The 19,246-nt window shown below is 41.6% G+C and overlaps 1 protein-coding gene across 4 annotated transcripts in view; it reads right to left on the reverse strand.

The window, feature by feature from the left end:
- Window positions 1-19,246, reverse strand: part of PPFIA2 (PTPRF interacting protein alpha 2) — a 455,622-nt gene that overhangs the window by 30,598 nt on the left and 405,778 nt on the right. For all 4 annotated transcript variants that reach the window (XM_038756973.1, XM_038756972.1, XM_038756975.1 and 1 more), the window contains 3 exons: window positions 9,644-9,725; window positions 8,346-8,546; window positions 139-201 (listed from right to left, as the gene is read on the reverse strand). In XM_038756973.1, coding sequence (XP_038612901.1) covers window positions 139-201; window positions 8,346-8,546; window positions 9,644-9,725 — 346 coding nt within the window. The remainder of the gene's footprint in view (window positions 1-138; window positions 202-8,345; window positions 8,547-9,643; window positions 9,726-19,246) is intronic.

The raw sequence follows: 19,246 nt of genomic DNA on the forward strand, positions 1-19,246 counted from the left end.
TGGGCTGGCTATGTGTCTCCTTATTGTTATATCATACCTTCCCAAGAGCTTAGCACAGTGCTTTGCACACAGTAAGTGCTCAATAAATACGACTGAATGACTGAATGGATGACATAGTTTAAGATGCCAGACACTGACCGTTTTGGCAGGAGCCGCAAGGTTTTCCATTTCTTCGTGCGTCACCCAAACGTTGCCTGAGGGCTAGTGATGAGGCCCAGAGGGAAGCAGGTCCGATCCACATTAGGTAAGCAGTGTTAAAGGAGAAAGGCAGCACCACTGTAAGTTAACAGCGCATAGCATCACGATCAGCGTAACCGGGCTGGCCGAACTCCCCGCAGTTGCAGGGAACCATGGGACCGTTTGCGATTTTGATGTAGAGCAGCAAATGTCGAGCTGGATTCCTTTAGTAATTGAACCTTAAGAGTTATTAATAGCCATTTACATCCCATTGTAATGAACTGAAACCCTAAAGATTAAGCACACATTAATGTATGGGAGAGTTTTAAGTCCTGACTTTATAAAGGCATTTAGTAATGGAAAGAGATTTATCCCCTCAGGTTTCCCCCACTATGGGACTGCTTCAGGAATGAATATGGGCTTGATTTTCAGTAACTGGCTTTTACCTTTTTTCCACTTTTAAGTCAACTCAAATGATAATATTTAACAATAATAAGCTCGTTGTGGGCTGGAAATGTGCCTGTTTTATTGCTATATTGTACTCTCCCAAGCGCTTAGTACAGTACTCTGTACAGACTAAGCACTTGACAAATGCAATTGATTGACTAATAGTAACAATAATGATAATAGTAATAATATTCATTCATTCATTCAATCGCATTTATTGAGTGCTTACTGTGTGCAGAGCACTGTACTAAGAGCTTGGGAAGTACAAGTTGGGAACATATAGAAACGGTCCCTACCCAACAATGGGCTCACAGTCTCGAAAGGGGAGGCAGACACCAAAACAAAACATGTGGACAGGTGTCAAGTCATCAGAATAAATAGAAGTAAAGCTAGATGCACATCAATAATAGCAGTGCTTAAGCATTTGGTATGTGCCTAGTGCTGGAGTAGATAAAAGATCATCAGGCCTCACATGACATTCCAGCGCTTAGAACAGTGCTTGGCACATAGTAAGCACTTAACAAATACCATCATTATTATTATTCACATTCTAAGTAGGAAGGAGAACTGGTATTGAATCCCTATTTTGCTTCAGTAATCAATTCCAAATTAAACCCATCAGTGTAACCATTTTGTACTTAAAAGTAGGAACACTTCATGCAATTTGTATATTCCATGCCAAATGTTTTGTGACTTAAAATTTTCCACCTTACTTTCATATTCGTAGGAAGTGACAACAATGCTTTAATTTGTTTGAATTTCTTAGCAATGAATGACGTGTTTTCATGGGAGAAGAAAGGGTGAGCAATAGACCCATTGGACAAAACTAATCCAACCTATAGAAGAGTGAATGAGGAAAAATACTGTCACTGAAAATTAGATTTCTATTGTACACATCACAATTGTTTCCTAAGAGGAAATATCACTGATGTGTTTTGAACACAAAATGAATGCAAACAATATTTGTGATCAGCCCTATGACTATAAATCTACTTTCCCACCGATTCTAACATGTAGCAGTTCAAATTCCAAAAGCTGAGCTTGCAAGCTAAATTTTGCTAATAAGGTTCTGAATCATTCTGGGGACTCTCATTCATTCAATCATATTTGTTGAGTGCTTACTATGTGCAGAGCACTGTACTAAGCACTTGGGAAGTACAAGTTGGCAACTCTCAAACTGCCAATTAATATTTCATTATTTCCCTATGACTGTTATATCAACTGAATTGATTAAAAGAACTAATAATAGAATGTGCTTTCAAATTTTACTGAACATGAAATTTGAGCTGGGGAGTGCGTGTTTTCCAACAGACTATAATTCCGTTTCTGCTAGGAATAAACACTGAAATTATTTTTAGCCATCAATACTGTGAAAATAGATATTTTGGTAAGTTCTACATTGAGGAGCACTTTAAAAAACACATTTTTCATTATGCATATGACACTACAGAGGAGTATTTGGAACACTGGCAGAACAATTTTTAATAGGTTATAAGTAAATATTGAAGTCTTATCTCAAGCTAAACAAAGATTTCTTTTCCCAACTGGTACACTTACTTTTCAGGTTAAGGATTGGAGCAATTCACTCGAACAGTTCCACTACTGGTTCAAAGTATCTTTGTTGATTACCAAATGGAAAATTAATTTAAGCCACTTATAATCCATAATAGTTTATGCTCTGGTGCCTTTATTTTTTTCACAATAAACAAGGAGAAGCAGCGTGGCCTAGTGGAAAAAGCATGGGCCGGAAAGTCAGAGAACCTGCATTCTAATTCCAGTTCTGCCACTTGCTTGCTTGCTGTGTGATCTCGGGAAAGTCACTTAACTTCTCTGTTCCTCGGTTTCCTCGAATGTAAAATGGGGATTCAATAGCTGTTCTCCCACCTAGACTGTAAGTGTCTTGTGGAACAGGGACTGTGTCCAACCTGATTAACTTGTTTGTACCCCAGGACTTAAAACAGTACTTGACACCAGTACTTGACACATAGTAAGCAGTTAAATCTATTAACAAAAAAAGGGGCTTGATCTTGTTTCTATGGCACACTGCACCAAACTTTAATGTGGTCCAACAAGGAGTGACTTCCCAGGGAAGTGCAGACACCTTTCTTTTAGGAAGAATTTTAAATACATAATAATAAAAATAATTGTGGTATTTGTTAAGTGCTTACTATGTGCCAGGCACTATATTAAGCACTGGGGTGGATACAAGCAAATCGGGTTGGACACAGTCCCCTTCCCAAGTAGGGCTCACTTTCTCAATCCTCATTTCACAGATGATGTAACTGAGGCACCAAGAAGTAAAGTGACTTGCCTAAGATCATAGGGCAGGCAAGTGGCCGACAAGTAACAGTAGCTGCCAATCTTGGGTAGTTTCAATACATTCTTGCCTGCGAGAAAAGTTGGGGTGATAGTCCACTTCCTCTTCAGCCATGCTAGTCTCCATGGTAGCCTTCTGGTTGACCCTACAGATTCTGACTTGACAGGCAGTGTATAGACTTTACTCAGCACTACCATATAATCAGTCACGCTTATATCCATGAATAACTGTCATCAGTGACACTGTCTTTGAATACAAAGCATAACACTAATATATTTAGTGTTTTTTATGGTATTTGTTAATCGCTTACTATGTGCCAGACATCGTACTAAGCACTGGGGTAGCTGTAAGCAAATCAGGTGGGATGCAGTCCCTGTCCCACTTGGGGCTCAAGTCTTAATGCCCATTTTGCAGATACGGAAACCAAGGCACAGAGAAGCGAAGTGACTAGCTTGAGGTCAAATAGCAGCTAAGTGGCAAAGCGGATTTACAACCCAGGTCCTTTTGACCTCTAGACCCATGCACTATCCACTAGACTATGCTGTTTCTCTGCAAACTTCAGCAGAAAAGGGGGAAAAAGTAGAATATTTTGTTTTGCTTATGATTTTCTACTGGCTTATACAAGGAGGTGGAAAAGACTCCCTCAGATCCAATGAAAGCCAGCCTGAATGTCACACTCAACTGTAGGTTTTGAAAAATGGGTGAGGGTCCAGCAGATCTGCTGCTAATCAGATCCCAAGGAGATTTTCTATTTCTTGACTAGAAACGTCATCTGCTAATCTCTCAGGAGACTCATAATGCATTGTGTTTCACAACTACTGGTCTCTCTTCTTCCAGCCAATCTCCTGTCCCAACTGTACTACACTCCCCATCTGCTGTCTTCAATCGCTACTCTCAAACTTGATCTTTTTGTTCCTCCCAAGATAATCATCTAACTGTAGCCCCTCAAGAGAAAGGGCCTGGGTTTAATTCCCATGTGTACACTCATTCCAAGTGCTTAGTATAGTGCTCTGTACAAAGTAAGCACTTACTAAATACTATAACTACTAATAACCTCACTTGCTACTCTCCCACACACTATCCTTCACTCTTGCTGTTCTATGAGGTTGGAACTCCCTCTTTCCTCATATCAAACAGACCTCACAATCTTTCCCCATATTCAAGCTCTCCTGAAAGCAAACCTCTTCCAACAAGCTTTCCCTGATAGATTCACAGCATCCAAAAGTCACCTATCAATATCCATCCTTAGCACTGTCTACACTCTTTTTCAAATGTAAAATATTCATTTATTTTGATTACTCTGAAAATACTTTTTATGTGTGTCTCCCCCCTTAGAATGTAAGCTTCTTGTGGGCAGGGAAGGGGCCACTTGCTTGCTTTGTATTTCCCAGGCGTTTATTACAGTGCAGTGTGCCTAGTGAGTGCTTAATAAATGCTACTACTATAACTACAAAGGAATCCCTTCTTTGCACACATTTTGCCATTTTTACATCCCTTAGGCTACTTTGAGTTTTATTTTTTATATGCACTGAATTATCTGGAATATGATTTTTTCCAACTGTACTTTCGCTTTTCCAAGGAATGGCAACCCATTCCTGCTTTCAACATATGCAGGCTTCACTTTGAGTATTTATGGATGTATGAAGCACTCTCACAGAAGGCTGTTCATACTTGGAATAGATGTAATTCCATCTGTAATTCCAGATGTCATTACATTAATAGATGTAATTCCACGGAGAAGCAGCGTGGCTCAACGGAAAGAGCCCGGGCTTTGGAGTCAGAGGTCATGGGTTCAAATCCCGGTTCGGCCAACTGTCGGCTGTGTGACTTTGGGCAAGTCACTTCACTTCTCTGGGCCTCAGTTACCTCATCTGTAAAATGAGGATGGAGACTGTGAGCCCCCCGTGGGACAACCTGATCACCTTGTAGCCTCCCTAGTGCTTAGAACAGTGCTTGGCACATAGTAAGCGCTTAATAAATGCCATTATTATTATTATTATTCTTATTATTATTATTATGTAATTAGAGTTTCTAAGCTAGGGAGGAACATGCTAAATCTGAAGTATGTCCAGATAATAATAGCTGTAATATTTTGGCAAACACACAGTGAGAAAATACCCCAGCTAACCTACTTGGTTAGAGCAGTATATGTCAGAACTGAAACAGTAAATTAGAATAGAACTGAGTTATGTGATTTGGGCATAATAAGAATGGACAAGCCCTACGAATGACGCATGCAGGCCCAGACTAGAAGATTTTGGTCCAGTAGGGATTTGTTCTCTGTCAAAGGTTTAGCTCTGGCTTGAAGCACTTCCAGGTTAAATGTTGGGACCACTCCAGGAATTCAATTTCGAAGCACAGTAGGTCCATCCTGTGAGAAAATGTGAGCCCCACACGAGACAGGGACTTGTTTTACGGTATTTGTTAAGCACTCACTATGTGTCAGGCACTGAACTAAGCGATGGGGTAGATACAAGGTATTTAAGACGGACACAGTCCATGTCCCACATGGTATTCACAGCTTTAATCCCCATTTTACAGATGAGGTAACAGGCACAGAGAAGTGAAACGATTTGCCCAAGGCCCCACAGCAGACAAAATGGCAGCGCCAAGATTATATTATATTAAGCGCTTAGTACAGTGCTCTGCACACAGTAAGCACTCAATAAATACGATTGATTGATTTCCCAAGTCCTCTAACTCCCAGGCCTGTGCCCTTTTCATTAGATGGCATTGCTTCTCAAATGTGTCATGACCTCTAGATTGCAAGATCCTTGTGGGCAGGGGACAGGTCTGCCAAGTCTGTTGTTTTGTACCCTCCTAAGAGCTTAATACAGTGTTCTGCTGAATGAATAGGAAAACCCCTCCTTGATTTTATGATACGAACTCTTCATACAGAGCTTAAAGACATTTGCATCTATCCACCCTACTCATTCCATCATCTAATGGTATGTATTGAGTGCTATGTTGTCTACTTCCACACTACGCACAAGGGAGATAACTTGTATTTGTCCCACAAGCGGCTCACAGTCTAAGGGGAAGGAAGAATTAGTGTTGAATCTCCATTTTACAGATGAGAAAACTGAGGCCCAAAGAAGTTAAGTGACTTGACCAAGGTGACACAGCAGGTACATGACAAGCTGGAATAGAATCCAGGTCTGCTTACTCCTGGGCCTGTGCTGTTTCTACTAGGCTATACTGGAGAGAGTAATATAGCCAGGACAGTCTGGGGCCCCTAACTGCAGAAGACTACCACCATGTTTTTTATGGAAAGAATGCCTACATCAATCACAGTGAAAGCAAAAACAAAGTCAAGGGCTGGATCAATGTTTGTATGGCCACGCAGAAAGAATTATATCAATCAACTAATCAATGGTATTTATTGAGTGCTTACTATGTGCAGAGCACTGTACTAAGCACTTAAAATCAGGGTTGCTGTCAGCAATAAATCTGGGGGAGAGCTGTGGAATGCCTATTGTTTCTTTGTTAGTCTAGGACCAACTACCTTTTACCTGGGACTCAATTTATCATTCTTACTTTCTCTACTTCCTTGCTTCCTTCTACTTCTGCCCAATGATGTGTCTTTAGTACAGTACATGTTCCTCAGTGGCACTTTTATAAATACCTCCATTACCATTACTAGCAGTAATAGTTGTCATTAAGCACTTATGTTGTACCAAACATTATGCAAAGTGCTAGGAAATTAAAATATAGCCTACTGCAGCTATAAATACAATTGATTGACTGGGGCTAGATCTCTTTTTTTCCTCCTTCCCTTGATAGGCCTACAAACTTAAGTATATAATAAATGTGCCAAAGACAGTATGATGATCCATTTTTCCAAGCACTTACTACAGTGCTTTAAACACAGTTGTCTTAAAATACTGTTGATTTACCAATGGATTAATGAAGATACGGGGGTCAGAAGCTTAAGGAAACTTGTCCAGGACCAGGTGGAAGCTCTATGATCTGGAATAGGCAAATCTTCCAGGACACGTGTGTGGCCTAGTGGAAAGAGCACAGGCCTGAGAGTTAAAAGAACCTGGGTTTTAATTCTGACTCTGCCACTTGCCCACTGTGAGGCCTTGGACAAATCACTTCACTTCTCTGGGCCTCAGTTACCTCAACTGTAAAATGGGGATTAGGACTGTGAGCTCCATGTAGGATAGAAACTGTGTCTAACACAACTGGCTTGTATCAATCCTAGCACTTAGTACAGTACCTGGCACACAGTAAGTGCTTAACAAATACCACAATTATCATTAACAAATACCACAATTATCATTATCCTCATCATCACCTTCAACCAGGACTGTGCTACCATCTTCTCAATGGAATGATCACATTTCAAGAAATTGGCTTTCTGAACCCTGCATATTGATGATGCATATTCTCTTATCATTATGAATTAACTCCCTTAATTCAAGAGGGGTCAGGTGAGAGTGCTTTCGGGGGTTATGGATCTTCCAGAAAAACAGCATTCACTGCAGGTCAACTTTCAGACAGACTTGGAAAGTCAGTCCCAAACCATCACATTAGTTATGGGGCTTGGGAGTTTTGGCAGCAGTGTAGCTCCAAGGTCATTAAAGACCAACTAGAAAGCTCTCCCCTTTTTCTTTCTGGTCATCCTTGAGACTTCAGGAGCTGTTAACAAAACTACAAAGCATACCAGGGATCTCCAGAGGTAGTGAGAAACCCTGACCTGGGGAAGACATAACTGTTTCGTTTGGAGCCTCTTTTTCCATACATTAGGTATCTGCACCATCTCCTCCCTGGACACCTAACACTACAACTCCAAGACCCTGTTACTCCCTTCATCTTTAGTCTTCCTCCCATCCCTGGAGCCCTCTCTGATTGAAAGCAACAATGCCTGGATCAGCAGGACAGAAGCTGGGACACTTAATACGGTGCTCAAGCATTTATGTACAGTGCTCTGCACAGAATAAGTGCTCAATAAATAGGATTGAATGATTGAACTAATGAATGAGGGAATGAGGTTAGCTCCTGTTCGAAGCCAGCTTTGGTCCAATGAAGACTCTTTCTGCCTTTCTTCCATAATCGCAGACCCTCTGGCCATCTAGTTTGTGTTGAGAAGCATTATGGCCTAGTAAAAAGAACATGGGTCTAGGTATCAGAGGACCTGGGTTCTAATCTCAGGACTGCCAACTGCCTGCTGTGTGATCTTGGGCAAGTCACTTAACTTCACTGATTTTCAGTTTCCTCAACTGTAAAATGGGGAGTTTCAATACCCGTTCTACTTCCTACTTAGAACGTTCAGTTCTTTTCAGAGCAACTCATGCTAATTATAAAGTGTATTGCCATGGTTTCTGTTTTACACTTGGAGATGCTGCAGAGGACTGCTCTCATTGGGGCAGGGGGCTGGGGAAAGCTGAAAGAGACTCACTGTTCGAGAGGTGGGAGGGGCTGAGGGGCTGGTGAGGGAAACCATCTCCTGAATGGCCAGCCGCAGTTTCAGGCGGTGGAGGGGATTGCTGATGCCGATTTCCCTCTGGATTTCAGTGTCCGACAATGCTGACATGATGGCCCCACTCTTCACGTTGGCCCGGCAAGCTGCTACATACCATGCCGGCATTCCCAGCCACAACTAGTGAAAAGACACAGTGTTATCAGCATTAATTTGTGGACTTAAAAAAGACATATCCATTGTGCATTCTGGCCCCAACAAACCTTCTGTGACCTGTTTCCCAAAACAACAATGCTGCTTGTTAAACTGCTGTCAATCTGAAACAGGCTTTGGGATTCTGGCCACAGTTGGCTCTCCAGGTTATCGGAGCAACCGAGAGCTTGTTAGGGATTTAGAGGAACTTTGCTGAACAACTACCAATGGCCATAATCAGCATTCACCAAATTCCAATGGTAAAGTACTCAACAACCAATCTTCCCGGGAGAAGGGTGAGGATCTATGAGCCAGCCAGGATGAGCATTTCAATTCCCTGGCTCACCTCATTCACTCATCCAGATGGCCTGAAGGGCCATACCCTGTTCTTTCAGATGATGAAACTCAAGACCAAGAAAGCTAATTGTTTTTTTTAAAACTTGGCTCGTGTCTTTCTGGAAATCTAGGTATTTATAGAAGCTTACTTGGTTAAGGAAGTGTTAGAATTTTAGTCTGGTGTGTTTTTTCTCCCTTTTCTCTCTAGGTGTCTAAGGTCTGTGCAGTTGTTTGATAACCACTGAGGTAACCATTAACTATAGCCTGGTTCCCCACTATTAACCCTGGTGGATGGGCTTTTTCAGTCTGCCAACTGGATTGTAACTGCATTAGTATGGGCAGGGATCGTATCTGCCACTATTGTACTCTACTCTCCCAAGTGTTTAAAACAGTATTCTGTGCCCTGTAAGCACTCAGTAAACATCCCACAGATTGATCTGAATATTTAAAGGAATTGGAGTGTCATGATACTGGAGAATGCCAAACACCTGACTTCAAAGTTGATCAAGATTATTCTGAGAATATCCCTGAAACAAGGCTAAGACATGGAGAACATTTCTTCCAAAAAATAGGCTAGGGCAGAACATACAGTCATCTTAAGGAATAAGATCTTAATGATATTTAAATAGTTTTTTTTAAAAAAAGACTTCACAAAACTTGATTCTTCCAGTGTCTGTGTTGTGGTCCTTCTTCCCACTTCCACAAGAAAAACATGGGTCCACCGCAAAGTGGCAAAACCCATTCCTTACCTCTAGCCACGCAACCACTGTAGGCCCATCCCACTGGGCAAAAGGCAACCCCTTTCTCCGGGCTTCTTCCAGAAGTTCGTGCCTGAAATGCATGTCACAAATTTTCAACAAAGGGAACAAAACACTCTGATGACAATGTTACAAAAACCAATACTATTTTTCCATTATTGTGAGATTTCCTAAATAGGTACAATTCACCACATAATGATTCCTTCCCCGTTGAAGTGAATCCCTTGTCTCATCTGAAACAACATTCACGTCCTTGGCTCATAGCATGGATTTTGATTGACTCTAATAATTATAATTATGATCATTGTGTTTGTTAAGTGCTTAGATGTGCCAAGCACTATACTAAGCACTGGGGTAGATTCAAGATAAGAAGGTTGGTACAGTCCCTGTCCCATATGGGACTCTCAGTCTAAGAAGGGGGAGAACAGATAATTTATTCTTGTTTTACAGGTGAGGTAATTGAGGCTCAGAGACGTTAAGTGTCTTACCCAAAGTCATACTGCAGGCAAGAGGTGGAGTGGGATTAGAACCCAGATCCTTCTGACTCCCAAGCCCATGCTCTATCCACTGGTCCAAGCTGTTTCTCTAAGCATTTAAACTTACAGAAGGAGCCACAAAGGAATGATTAATTAATTGTCAGAGGAAGGTCCTGGGGGAAAGGTTAAAATAATTAGGGATGTTTATCTACAAAAGTAAAGGTTTACAGGGTGGTGTGAGAGCTGCCTTCAGGTATACAAAATGTCTTAAGCATGGCTTGCTGATCAATTGTTCTCCATTTCTACCAAGGACCTAAGAAACATTTAACTTGAAGCAGGAGAGATTTCAGTGACTGAATGGCTGTCAGAAGTTTAAACCCCAGGACAGCCTATGGTGGCAAGTGGTAGAATCAACAGTTCTTTTCATTCTATGGCCATATGACTATATAAGATTCAATTCAGAATTTGTTTCACTTGTAACATATAAGAGTTTAAGTTGATTCAGTATCGATATGGAAAATAATGAAAGCATTTATGTGCACCTAGATAATTCATACTATGGGAATCAATTAAAGATCATAGTAAAAAGCAAAAATAGATATGCAGTTTTAAAGATGAGTTAGTATATCTCTTACCGAGACCCTGTAAAGTCATTGTACAAAATGCAGAAAAGAGGAAAGGCAATAGACAAGAGCTTAATGGAATGAATAAACTATTGGAACATAGAAAAATCCTCCACTGAGGCAGTACCAATATTCTTTACTGTTCGGAAGTGAATTTCTCTCTCTCTCTTACACACACGAACTCATGCATTACCTCATCTATTTCACCACTGACCTCTCTCCCACATCCTATTCTGATCTGAAACATCCTCCCTTGTCATATCTGACAGATAATTACTCTTCTCACTTCTAAAACCTTATAGAAGGTAAATCTCCAAAAGGCCTTCCCTAATTCATTTCCACTTTTCCCAATCCCTTCTGCATTTCTCTGATTTTTTTCCCTTTATTCATCCCTCCCTCAGTCCCACAGCACTTATTCATTTATTCAGTCATATTTATTGAGCGCTTACTGTGTGCACAGCACTGTACTAAGTGCTTGGGAAGTACAAGTTGGCAACATAGAGAGATGGTCCCTACCCAACAACGGGCTCACAGTCTAGAAGGGGGAGACAGACAACAAAACAAAAAATATTAAGAAAATAAATAGAATAGTAAATATGTACAAGTAAAATAGAGTAATAATTCTGTACAAACATATATACAGGTGCTGTGGGGAAGGGAAGGAGGTAGGGTGGGGGGGTTGGGAAGGGGGAGAGGAAGGAGGGGGCTCAGTCTGGGAAGGCCTCCACTTATGTACATATCTGTAATTTATTTAAATGAAGGCCTGTGTCTCCCTCTACATTGTGAGCTACTTGTGGCAGGGAATGTGTCTCCCAACTCTGTTATACTCTCCCAAGCTCTTAGTACAATGGACTGCAAACAGTAAGTGTTCAATAAATATGATTGATCCATTAATAATAATAATAATAATTGTGATATTTGTTAAGTGCTTATTATGTGCCAGCCATTATACTAAGAACTGGGGTGGATACAAGCAAGTCAGGTTGGACACAATCCCTGTCCCATGTGAGGCTCACAGTTTCAATCCCCATTTTAAAGATGAGGGAACTGAGGCCCGGAGAAGTGAAGTGACTTGCCCAAGGTCACACAGCAGACACGTGGCCAAGTCGGAATTAGATCCCATGATCATCTGACTTCCAGCCCTGTGCTCTATCCACGACGCCAGGCTGACTGATACGTTATGTATAATTCCCATGTGTCACTGGACAAGAAATGGATGATCTGTTGCCCGGACTAAGCATAACAGACAAAGTGGCCAATAAACAGAAATTATAAGTCGTGCTACCATTTTTCCTACTGCTGCATCATGGGTTACAGTGAGGAAGTGTGAATATGGCATAGTCAAGGGTAAGAACTTTTGGTCCTTACTAGAGAGTCTCCATCTAAAGGGAGCCATTCATTGCTGAGATTGTCCTTGAAGAAAAATGGAAAAAAGCCAAGACCCTCTAACAGAGCGAATAACTGCAAGTCATTAACAACAATGCAATGTGCACATATAATCACACTTGGTAAATATAGATAAGAATTAAATAGAAAGATGAGTCTGGGCCCTAGAAGGGAAGAAAGGGAGAATGGTGAAGATGCAGTATGATTGCTTAGCTCAGGGTTCTGCGCTTGCTGGAGACTGCACAGAACTAGACCTTAAGCATTTAATACAGTGCTCTGCACACAGTGAGTGTGTAAGTACAACTGGTGAGACCCTGGAAATTCTGGATTCTCCCAGACTCCCAAGAGTTTCAAGGAATTCACCATGGGGCAGCAGAGCAACCCAAATCTGACAGCCACATTGTGAGAAATGAGAGGATATACAAAAATGATCTCAGTTAACCACTAATTCTCTCCAGAGAAACATGAAGGGCAGCAGTTTCTTCTACACATGAAGGAACCCAATTTTTTTAGGTCAAAATAGAGTTAGGGGTAGGGCTTCAGAATGTTGGTCAACTGTGGGGAAGGAGAGGAAAAAAGGCAGAGAAAGAAGAGGCAAAGATAGAAAGAGACAAATTCAGAGATGTAAACAAGCACTGAGACAGAAACAAAGAAAGAGGCAAACATTCACATGGACAGATTGTAAGTGCCTTGTGGTCAGGGAGCACATCTGCCAACTCTGCTATATTGTACTCTCCCAAGCACTAAACATAATGTTCTCCATATGTTAAGGGCTTAATAAATACCATCAATTGATAATTTTTACGGCATTTGTTAAGCACTTACTACATGCCAGGCACTGTTCTGGAGTAGATACAAGCTAATCAGGTTGGACACAGTCCTCGTCCCACATGGGATTTATAGTCTTAAGCCCCATTTTACAGATGCGTTAACTGAGGCACAGAGAAGTTAAATGACCTGTTCAAGGTCACACAGTAGAAAAGTGGCAGAGCTGGGATTAGAACCCTGGTCCTTTTGTCTAGGCCATGCTGCTTCTCTGATTGAAATTCACTTGAACGCTCACACATGCATCCAGAAAGGACACATACATACTCACACATCTGCACATAAGTCCAGGGGATGGTTGGGGGGAGAGAGAGAGAGGTAGCAGAGGGGGGGTTAGAGAGAGAGTCAGTCAATCATATTCATTAAGCACTTGCTGTATGCAGAGCTCTGTATTACATGCTTGGGAGAGTACAATACAACGATAAACAGACACATTCCCTGAAGAGACAGAAAGAATAAAAGAAATAGAGAGAAAAAGAGAGAATGAGTGAAATAGAGAGAAAAAAAGATAAAGAGAGAAACACAAAATGTGAGCTGTGGAACCAACCAGCACCTGTGGCAAGCTACAAGTGGAGCACATCTGCTGTTGCCTCTGGTCGTCCACGGTTCCTGCCGTGGCTGCCCGGTGCAGAGCCGGGAGGCTGCCCTACATTGGCACCAGCAGGAATCATCAGGATGATCCCGGGAAGCCCACAACCATTTGCTGCCCTGCTTGAGGAACACAATTTCTTCCATTGCTGAGGCAGCGGCATCCCAGCTCTGCCTTGTTGCCAGCTGTCCAACGTACTCATCCTCACTGCTGCAACCACTATTCCTAAAAGCCAGAGTCTGGCCTCTCTGACAGATGGCAGGCCCGTGGGCTCAGGGAACAACTATATCGCCAAGGGCGTTCACATGTCCACCAACACTTCCCACAGTGGATGCTGGAATTAATAGTAGCAGCTACCCTGCATTTCTGTTAAATACCCTTTGTAGCATTTACAAACAATTAGTGAAAGAGAAGTTAGCTTCTGGTTTGTCAGAAGGGAAACTACATTATTGCTCAGAGCCCATTCTGGTGTCAGTGGCTGTTTAGAGTATTTTGGGGACTGCATTTTATTCTTAGTGTCTTTGTTATTATATATTTTCTCATGGCATTTTTCAGGGAAGCCATTATCGTCATCCTGTTTGTTTGCTTTTTGTTTCTTAATGGCATCTGTTAAGTGCTTATGATGTGCCAAGCAATACTCTAGTGCTGGGGTAGATACAAGATGGTTCCAGAACTGGTTCCACCGCTCTCATTCTCACTCTCTTTCTGACCTTTGTGCAGATTTGTGAGTATGTATCAGGTTGGAAGTCGTCCCTGTCCCACATAGGGCTCACAGCCTAAACTCCCATTTTACAGATCAGGTAACTGAGGCACCAATAAGTTTTGACTTGCACAAGATCATATAGGAGACAAGTGGCAGAGCTGGGATTAAAACTAAGGTACTTCTGACTCAAGGCTTTATCCACCAGGCCATGCTGTTTCTCTTGCCTGCTGGTCTGTTCAAAAGGAAATTAAAGCACAGAGAGGGCTTCATGTGACCATGTGTTGTTGCACATTGAGTGAGCTGTTAAAGCTGAGGTTAAAATCTATGGCTAATTTAAATGATAATCTAAATAAATGCTATCTTCTCTTTAAGAATTGGTTTCCACAATTCAATGAACCAGCATTCTTTATTTAAATCCATGTGCTTGTTATGTTGGTCAAAGTAGTTGGGAGGAATGTGGTTAGAGCACATTTTCATTTCATGACAGCCACATCTGTTAGATATTCATCACCACCTTTGGAAGTCTGCACAGATCCCTACATTTCACTGACATTTTGATGCAGTATTACCTATTACCTGTTTGTGTGTAATGGTTCCACAGAGGTTTCTCCACAATCCTACATCAACTCAGTGAGCTAAAGGTCTAAAAATAAATCATACATAACTGTTTCTACCTGATTTCCCTCCTTGCCTCCACCTCAAACTCAGGCATGTTCAATTAATAATGATAACAATAATTATTATGATGCTTTCATTCATTCATTCAATCGTATTTACTGAGTGCTTACTGTGTGCAGAGCACTGTACTAAGTGCTTGGGAAGTACAAGTTGGCAACATATAGAGATGGTTCCTACCCAACAGCGGGCTCACAGTCTAGAAGACTAGAAGACTTGTTAGTGGATAGAGCATGGGCCTGGGAATCTGAAGCATTTGGGTTCTAATCCCTGCTCTGCCATACTGCTGTGTGACTTTGGGCAAATCACTTAATTTCTCTAGGCCTCAGTTACCTCATTTGTAAAATGGGGATTAAGGGTGGGACAGGGACTGTATCCAACCTAACGTGTATCTGCCCCAGCACTTAGAACAGCACTTGACACATAGTAAGCATGTATTATTATTATTATTATTATTTTATTACCTGCCACACACAGCCCTCTGCTGTTTTCACTCCTGTTTACTGCCCTCCACATCTTTCTTCCCTGATTCCTGCTCTGGTCACACAAAGCAGTTTCCTTTCCGCCCCAACTTTCAAACAACTTTCCCTGTGTGTTTCTGAGTGGATGGTTGGATATGAAGGCAATTCAGAGGTACAAAGATGTACAAAGATGAAATCCTTGTGTAAGTCAGACCTCAGGATGGATGGATCATGGGCCTGTTAGAAGGTCATAGATTCTAATCCCAGTTATGCCAGTTTTCTGCTGAGTGACTTTGGGCAAGTCACTTCACTTCTCGGTGCCTCAGTTACCTCATCTGTAAAATGGGGATTGAGACTGTGAGCCACATATGGGACAGAGATTGTGTCCAACCCGATTTGCCTCTATCTACCCCAGAGCTTAGTACAGTGCTGGGCACATAGTGAGTGCTTAACAAATACCATCATTAGTTACAGGCAGCAGTTTTCTGAATAAATTATAAATACAGAGTTAGTAAGCACTGTTTTTAAGAATATGCACTTTGAAAGCCCTTGATATTCGCCCCAAAAGCACTTATGTATATAACCGTATTTTAATCATTTATATTAATTTCTGTCTCCCCCTGTAGATTGTAAACTCACTGTAAGCAGGGAGCATGTCTACCAACTCTATTGTATTGTACTCTTCCAAGCACTTAGTACAGTTCTCTGCATAGAGTAAGTGCTCAATAAATACCACTGATTGACTAAATCCTAAACTGTTAGTGAGGTTTCACAGAGTAACAAATCCCCACTCTTAATAACAATAATTATTATAATATTATAACGAGAAGCAGCGTGGCTCAGTGGAAAGAGCACGGGCTTGGGAGTCAGAGGTCATGGGTTCAAATCCTGGCTCTGCCAACTGTCAGCTGTGTGACTTTGGGCAAGTCACTTAACTTCTCTGTGCCTCAGTTACCTCATCTGTAAAATGGGGATGAAGACTGTGAGCCCTCCGTGGGACAACCTGATCACCTTGTAACCTCCCCAATGCTTAGAACAGTGCTTTGCACATAGTAAGCACTTAAATGCCATTAAAAGATAATAATAATAACATTCATTCATTGCTATGTACTGAGTGCTGAGGTAGATATACAGTCCCTTCCCCACATGGGGTTCATGATCTATCTTATCCCCACTGTACAATTAAAAAAACCAAATTGAGGCCCAGAGAGGTAGTGATTTGACCAGGGTTACACAGCAGGCCAGTGGCACAACTGGAACTTGAATTTGGGTCTTCTGACTCCTTATTCTCGTCCAGTAGGCCATGATGCCTTTTATGAAAAGAATACCTTGTTTTGCTATAGTGCTTTATGCTTTCCAAAGTTATTCCATATGACTCATCTCATTAGCTCACTAAAAGTTGGATCTTTCATTTTTCCAACCTGCCCCTGATGTGTCTGTCTCAAAACAGCCACCATTTATTTTTTTCAACTCTTGGTCAGAAAAGTAATGGTCAGTGCTCATATAAAAATGAACATGACTGAAAACTGGTGCTTTAACACTCTTCAACCAAAGAAATTTACATATATACATATGATAGATTGGCAGCAAAAGCAAGTTCCAAGAAACACCAATGTAATTACATGGATGAACCCAGTCTTTTTCAAATGACTCTTAATTGGTTCAGGTAGCAACTGATGGTCCTTGCAGATATTGGGAATCCAGTAATTTCACGTTCATCGTAACAGAATCAATCAATTGCATTTATTAAGTGCTTACTGTGTGCAGAGCACTGTACTAAGCGCTTGGGAAGTACAAGCTGGCAACATATAAAGACAGTCCCTACCCAACAGTGGGCTCACAGTCTAGAAGCGGAACAATTATAATAATCAGTGCTGTTTGCTAAGCACTTACTAGGTGCTAAGCACTGAACTAAGGAATGGGACAGATACAAGATAATCAGATTGGACACAGTCCCTGTTCCACATCACCTTGCCCGCTCCTTCATTACTTCGCTACTCTCCTACTACAACCCAGCCTGCACACTTTGTTCCTCTAATGCTAACCTTTTCACTGTACCTCGATATCATCTATCTCGCCGCCAATCTATTGCCCACATCCTACCACTGGCCTGGAACTCCCTTCCTCCTCATATCAGACAGATAATTGCTCTTCCCCACTTCAAAACCTTGTTGAAGCCTCCAAGAAGCCTTCCCTAAATAAGCCCTCCTCTCCTCTTCTCCTATTCCCTTCTGCGCCATTCTTACTTCCTCCTTCATTCTTCCTCCTGCCCATCCCCACAGCACATATGCATATATCTGTATATATCTGTAATTTATTTATCTATTTATTTATGTTAGTGTCTGTGTCCCCCTCCAGACTGTGAGCGTGTTGTGGGCAGAAATGTGTTGTTATATTGTATTCTCCCAAGTGCCTAGTACAATGCTTTGCACACAGTAAGGGCTCAATAAATATGACTGAATGAATGAATGAACATGGGGCTCACTGTCTAAGCAACTGGAAAAACAGGTATCAGATCCCCATTTTAGACTCTCTAAAGTGTATGCTCACTGTGGGCAGGGGAGGTGCTTACCAACTTTGTTGTACTGTATCCTCCCAAGTGTTCGGTATGGTTCTCTGCACAAGGTAAGTGCTCAATGAAAACCATTGACTGACTGACTAGCCCATGATTACACCGCGGGCCAGTGGCAGAGCCAGGATTAGCTCCAGGTTCTTTAACTCCCAGACCTGTGTTCTTTCCACTAGAAAACACTTTTTCTCAAAAAACCCCATAGCCCCCATTTTGTGGCAGTACACCTGAGCCCACCTGAAACTATCACATCTTTCCTGAGGGCTCTCCATACTTGCTCCACCGCCTTGGCATTCCTCTCCCAGGATGCTGCGAACACAAAACTTGTAATCCACAGAATTCGGAGGCTTGGCCCAAGCAGAAATGCCCTAAAATACTCCCTGTTATGGCATGTACATTTAGGATAGTGTACTATTACTGCTAGAGAATGTGCGCACAGAGCAAATGAGAAGCAGTGTGGCCTAATGGAAAGTGCGTGGGTCAGCAAGGCAGTGTACCTGGGCTCTATTCTAATCTCTTTCTCCCCCCGTCGAGACTGTAAACTCACTGTGGGCAGGGAGCGTATCTGTTTATTGTTGTACCGTACTCTCCCAAGTGCTTAGTACAGTGTTCAACACACAATAAGAACTCAATAAATACAACTGAATGAATGAATGAATAAATCTCCAGCGTTGCTGTGTAGCCTTGGGCAAGTCACTTCAAGTCATCCAGTGCTTAGAACAGTGCTTTGCACATAGTAAGCACTTAATAAATGCCATCATTATTATCTGTAAAATGGGGGTTCAATACCCATTCTTCCTTCTCCCTTGGATTACCAGATAGGGCAGGGACTATGTCTGATCTGATTATTTTGTTTCTGCATTTAGACTCTAAGCTTGGTGTGGGCAGGGAATGTGTCTGTTTATGGTTGTATTGTACGCTCCCAAGCGCTTAGTACAGTACTCTGCATACAGTAAGTGCTCAATAAATATGATTGAATGAATGAGTTATCTTGCATCTAGTCCAGTGTTCAGCACAGAGCTCAGCACATAGGAAGCACTTGACAAATACCATGATCATTATTATTGTTAGAACACCCTTCAGAACTCCTTGTTGACAAAATAAATGTACCTGCTATTTAAATCACATGTAATTAAGGAAGAAAGGGTAGCTATGAAAATTTAGGGATGTGTTAGACCATTGGCATAAAATGCTGGCCACTGACAATGATCTAGGCAGAGTGGAAAAACCCATGAGGGATTTGGAACACTTTCTTTTACATCAAAAACATAAAGGAAATCAAACTGC

Source organism: Tachyglossus aculeatus, chromosome 14, assembly GCF_015852505.1.
Source record: "Tachyglossus aculeatus isolate mTacAcu1 chromosome 14, mTacAcu1.pri, whole genome shotgun sequence".
In the NCBI taxonomy this organism is placed as follows: Eukaryota; Metazoa; Chordata; class Mammalia; order Monotremata; family Tachyglossidae; genus Tachyglossus; species Tachyglossus aculeatus.